This window comes from Elaeis guineensis, chromosome 8 (genome assembly GCF_000442705.2).
Source record: "Elaeis guineensis isolate ETL-2024a chromosome 8, EG11, whole genome shotgun sequence".
Taxonomy (NCBI): domain Eukaryota; kingdom Viridiplantae; phylum Streptophyta; class Magnoliopsida; order Arecales; family Arecaceae; genus Elaeis; species Elaeis guineensis.
In genome coordinates this window covers 4,029,868-4,035,488 of record NC_026000.2, presented here as the reverse complement: position 1 = coordinate 4,035,488, position 5,621 = coordinate 4,029,868, and the positions used below count along the sequence as shown (strand labels likewise).

The following is a 5,621-nucleotide window of genomic DNA, read 5'->3' as shown; positions in this document are numbered from 1 at the left end:
GTTTTACTCCGAAGAGACTACCATTATCTTCACCTTTAATCAATTCTCCAAGCATCCCCACCTACAAATTATGTCATCATCACCGGCATTGTTTCCACCCTTTGACCAACTCCTAAACCCCACCACCTTTACCTCCTTTCTCTTTTAAATTCAAAGGGAAAAATGTTGCATATATCTATCATATTTTAATGTTAATCATTAAAACGACGATCATAAAACGACAAACTTCGATTAAAAATTAAACCCAAAAGTAGGCTTAGTAAAGATGGGAAAGAAAAAAAAAAAAGTTTGATACAGAGAGAAAGTAAAGAGGAAAAAAAAAAAAAAGCTGATGGAGAAAAAGGTAGAAGAGCGGAGCTGTGGGGCGGTTGACGCCTTCCTCCAAGTCTAAGCAAATACGGCCGTCAAAGCGCCGACGTCCTTATTTCCGTAGACTCCTCCGTTTGACGTCCTCCATTCTTTCCCCCACCCACATACATAGAACCAAAAGGCCTTCTCTTTTCCTTCCCGTCTTTTGAGGACCTTGGCTTAGGGTTTGGAGACGGAGGCGGCGTCCTTGACGGAGGTCCGGGAGACGTCGGTGTCGCCGCCGTTAGCCATCGCGGATTGCACCGTAAGTACGGACATGCTCGGCGAGGAGGGGCCGTCGCCGCCTCCGCCGGCGCCAGAACCAACTGCTGGGTTGTTGTGATTGGAAGGTGGTGGAGCCGGGATGAGGCAACCGGGGTTGAGGTGGTGGATCCCTCCGCCGTTTCCGGCAACCGGGCGGGGGTGGCAGGTGGCAGAGGAGATGGCGGAGGCCAGGGAGATGGGCATGAGGCAGAGGCCCTTCCCCTGGAGGTATTGCATCGCCGACCCCATGTCCTCCTCCATTAGCTTCGCCACCTGGTGCTCCGTTACCGTTAGGCTGTCGTTACCTGCCGCGCCGTTGATCCCGCTGCGCCCGCTCTGCCCCTGGACCGCCAATCTCTTTCAATGCGAAACCGTACCATGAAAGCAAAATAGAAACAGAAAGGGTATTTTGGGGATTTCATAGGGCGGCACGCGTGCCGCTGTTGCTGCTGTCTTGCTCAATCGCTATCAGCCCGTATAAGATATTTCAACGTATAAATAACTCCTTACCTTTTCCGGATTAGCGGAAAGCGGAGGATAAAGTTATACGCAAATTCCTAGTCGGATTATGCTACACCAATACTAACAAAGAAATGGAGAGGTGAAGGAGGAGAGCTACCTCCGAAGGCATATCGGACACAACTGGGGCGACCGCCGCTGCACCGCCTAACCTACTCATGCTCAACACCTGATTTGGATACGGTGTACCCGACCACAGAGAGAGAGGATATCCATTAGTTGTAAGTCTAATGGTTAAATACAATTCAAATAAATAATTAACTTGCATGGAATACAAGAAAGATTCGATATGGGTTGTTAATTATTTATACAATAACAGAGTAAGAAGCGAGGAGAGAAGAGAGATAGTAAGGAATCTGTTGGGAGAAGAGAAGTTGCCTTGACTTGGAGCTGGAGGAATTTCACGTAGTCGATGATCTCATCCAGCATCGACGCCTTGTCCGTCTGTCATTCCATTGAGTCATTTTAATAATAATTATCGGTAAAATAAAACTAAATTTACATACTGGAAAAAAAAAAAAAAATCCTTGTTCCAAGACTATTGGCTTGGAATTGCGGTTCATTATGCAGGTGGACCGATGAATGCTCCTCCAACCACGAACCACCATGCGTTTAGTTTCGAAGCGTGGGGATCCAACACGGCATCCGAGCAGGGATGTCTCCGGAGAGCCGCAAGCACATCACAAGATATATACAGTCATAATTATAAACGGAAAACTATGCGACAAATGGACACACGGTTTCCCAGTTGCCCCAAGACCCCAGAAACCCAGGTTCTATGGCAACTGGAATGGACGTAGATGTCCCTTTAAATTTATGCTATATGGAAGGTATACTGTTCACAGTGATATTATCAAAACGAAGAGATTGTTGCACTATGGTTACAAACAAATTTTTCTTACAAATAAATTGCTATACAGCCTTTTTCTTCACTTTAGCTTTTGACCAGCTTGAGTTTGTTCAAATATAATAACCATAGTCATTAACACTAAGTCTTAAACCAAGCTACCTAAGATGATTTAATGAGTCCTCCTTCACCAATCGTATCTAGTAAGGGACACGTCTGATGTTGCAAATTTAAGTGCGAATCAACCATGACCTTTTTTTCTCCACAATTTCTACTGCACAAGGAGTATAAAGGATGATTTATTTTATTTTATTTTTTTCCATCTCAAAAGCCAATTATGACTAAGAAGAAGAGCCGACAGTGGTTAATGTCCGGGCTTTTTGGTCAAGCAGTATAATTTATTAGGGTGTGAATGTAATTATGGAAACATGAGGAGTTCATTTGTGAAATTGGATTTCTATCAGCAGTTGTTTTAAAAAAGAAAATAGAAAGGAAAAGACCAGGACAAAAAAAAAAAAAAAAAAAAACAGAGAGAGAGAGAGAGAGAGGGGGAAGAAGACAGGAGGACCTTATTGGCGTTTGGCACCAACTCCTGGAGAGCTTTCATCCTCTCTGCGATTCTCTCCCTGCGAAGCTGCCACAGAAAGGAACAAAATAGAAAGGCAACAAGTCAATCAAATTAAGGCATGCCTACGGACTGAACAGATGGGAGCAGTTGGAGAGAAACAGATCCAAATCTATAGCAGTAACTGCCGCTTAGCATTTAGTGCTCCGGCCTAGGTTTCTGGTCCTTGTTAATGCACCCATTTTTTTTATGGTACAATTAATACACCCAATTAATTTCACCAAGCCTCCATAAAAATTAACATTTTGAGAATAAAATAAATGTTTAAACTTTTCTTCATCGCTTGTTGGCTTACTCGTTCGGCGATGCTGTGGGGATCCGTGGCCTGGCCTCTTCTCGCTCGCACCCGCTGCCTCGGCGGAGCCGTACCGCCACCGGCGGCCCCCGCCTGCCCCACCCCGGCCGACGGCGCCCCTCCGAAGTTCTGGGCCGGCATCGAAGGACCCTGTTATTCTTCGAATTTAATAATTAATACCAAAATGCTTGAAAAAATATTTTTTTTAGCGGTAGAAAGGGAAAAAAATTTGGGGTTTTGGAACCTGAGGATGGTGGAAATGCTGTTGGGGGGCTGCTTGAGCCCCTCCCTGAAGCGATCCGCCGAATCCGTTGTACAGCCCTTCTCCTCCCTGCCCAAAAAATATTTAAAATTTGAACCCAAAAAAGTTATTTTTCTTCAATAAAGGGAAGTTGAAAAATTGAAAAGGAGTGGAGATAAACAAGCATACGGTGGGATTGGATCTGAACGAAGGGTCGAGTTCGTCTCGAGATCTGTCCACGAGAAGGCGGGAATCGGCCGAGCCGGCGCTCCCTAGGGACAGCGGCATCGGGAGGAGCCCGGAATCCCCACCGCTGGTGGCCACCGGAGATCTCCCCATGCCTTGCAGCAGCATCTGCTGCTGCTGCTGCTGTTGGTGCGGGTGGTTAAGCTGGAGCAGCATCTGCTTCCCCGCCGGCGAACTCCCGCCGCTGATCTGGTGCTGCCGGAGCCGGGAAGCCAGCAACAAGGACTCATCGTACGGCGCGTATTGGAGCCCCTCCGCCGCTGCAGTGGCGGACTCCTCGGGCGATTTCCCGGCGAGGCCATTCGGATTGGAAGAAGAGGTCAGGTCCCAGGGGACCTTGGGGTTGCCGAGGTCCGGCCAGGAGGAGGGAAGGCTGGAGAGCATCTGGTCGAAGAAGTCGTCGTGGCTGCCGGCCTCGCTGCCGGCGGTGGAGTGGTCGAAGTGGGCGGCTGGGACCTGCATGCTGGGGTTCTGGATCTGCTGCTGGCGGTGCCCGTTGTGGAGCTCCTGGAGGGCGATCTGGGCGGCGGCCGCCGCGACGCCGGCGGAAGATGGTATTCCATTCAACGAAGACGCCATCCCTTGCATTTCTCTGCTGCTCTGCTGCATGGCCGCCTGCTTCCTTCCAGAACCAGGGTTAGGGTTCGAATTGGGGATTCCAGAGAACAAGGTGGAACAAGAAAGCAGTGGAGGGATTTGGGAGTTGGGAGCCCTGGAAGAAGACGGGTATTTGGAAATCTTGCTGCTATTTATAACTACATTAATGATGATTAATTAATCATCGTAATTTCTGGATTAATTTGGGTGGAATTTTTTAAACGGAGCGAGGAATTGACCAGGGTTAGTTAAAAGTGGAGGTGTTTAGGGTTTGGGTGGCGTAGCGTGGGTACGTCTCTATCCGGAAGGTGGGGGCCGCCCACCGTGGGGGACAGATCACATCCGTCAGATTACGAGATCATCGGTCGGATGAAAGCGGCTTTTAGGTGGTCCCGAAGTAATAATTCTGTGGTTTGACCGGGGAGATTTCAGGGAGGAGTGGAAGGACGTCGGAGTCAGAGAGTTAGGTAACACGTGCGGAGTCTTGGGAGGATAAGGCCCGCACACGCGTGCCTGCCCGATCTGGTGGAGCACCGTAGAGCGATGGATTGATTGAACCCAGCTCATGTTTTGGCGCTTGCATGCATTTATGCTCACGCATGTCAAGCATGTGACTATTGTTAGGACATGACCAATATCTCTGATATATACTGATCATTCAAGGTGATATATAATTTTGTTATCTTTTAATTTAATTGAGATTTTTGTGGGGTTAGATTTAACTACACTGAAATAGGTCCTCACATAAATTCAATTCAGACTGAATTAGACGATAGAAATTTTACATTGATGATCTAAATTATGAATATAATTTATTATTTTTAAATTATTTATAAATAAAAAATTATATAATTTGAAATCTCATCATATATATATCAAATGATCAAAAAAATTAAAATATATAAATAATATAAAATTATATTTATTTTTCAATCACTTAATGTATAGATTAGAAATCTTCAAATCACATAATCTTTACATATAAGCAATTTAGAAATAGTAAATCATATTTAATAATTTTTATTATCGATATATAATTTTTATTTTTTAATATAGATCTAATCGAATTTGAATGGAGATCCACTCAAATATAGCTAAGTCCAATTCGAATTTTGTTACTTATTTTTTTAATTCATATTCGCTCTCAATGTTACTTCTTTTCTAAATTAAACAATTAGGTTATCAAAAGGTATGTTCAAGTAATATGAAATAGTTATAGCATGTCGTTAAATGTTTTGTTACTCATATAATGTATTTGATAAATATACTTGGGAAGTAGATTTCTTTTGCATTTTTAATGCTAAGAGTAAAAATAAGATTGTGGCAAAATTAAATATATTAGCTCAACAATGGAGCATACCTATAACAAGTGTGGATGTGGATGTGGATGTAAGAAGCTATGATAATACAATTTATGTTTGCATCAAATTAAATTATGACATGGTTTGGTTCATGTAAAGAAGCTATGATAATACAATTTATGTTTGCATCAAATTAAATTGTGACATGGTTTGGTTCATGTATTTGCAATTGGACACATTTCACAAATTTCAAGTCAAGTTTGGGGACTATATCTTTTTGTGTAACAACTAAATTATATATTGATAAATTAATAACAAAAAGAACCTATTGCTGCAGA

The 5,621-nt window shown here is 43.9% G+C and overlaps 1 protein-coding gene across 2 annotated transcripts; it reads right to left on the bottom strand.

The window, feature by feature from the left end:
• Positions 1–213: 213 nt before the first annotated feature.
• On the bottom strand, positions 214–4,133 carry LOC105050721 (bHLH transcription factor RHL1). 2 transcript variants are annotated; one of them, XM_010930848.4, is made up of 7 exons: positions 3,329–4,133; positions 3,143–3,229; positions 2,899–3,048; positions 2,547–2,612; positions 1,510–1,575; positions 1,232–1,300; positions 214–954 (listed from the first exon to the last, which is right to left on the bottom strand). In XM_010930848.4, exons 1-7 carry the CDS (start codon positions 3,992–3,994, stop codon positions 529–531), a joined length of 1,530 nt encoding a protein of 509 aa, XP_010929150.1. In that variant the 5' UTR covers positions 3,995–4,133; the 3' UTR covers positions 214–528. The 2 variants fall into 2 exon arrangements, with proteins under 2 accessions (XP_010929150.1, XP_010929149.1); XM_010930847.4 differs by having other exon boundaries at positions 214–969; positions 3,329–4,124.
• Between the last annotated feature and the right edge of the window lie 1,488 nt (positions 4,134–5,621).

What these genes read in the sequence shown, in the direction of transcription:
- LOC105050721 (XM_010930847.4), bottom strand. Translation starts at nt 3,994, where the DNA reads ATGCAGCAGAGCAGCAGAGAAATGCAAGGGATGGCGTCTTCGTTGAAT. An exon ending in CCCACAGCATCGCCGAACGA is followed by an intron (nt 2,613 to 2,898) that starts GTAAGCCAACAA and finishes TTTCTGTGGCAG; the next exon opens with CTTCGCAGGGAGAGAATCGC. An exon ending in TGTCCGATATGCCTTCGGAG is followed by an intron (nt 970 to 1,231) that starts GTAGCTCTCCTC and finishes TCGCATTGAAAG; the next exon opens with AGATTGGCGGTCCAGGGGCA.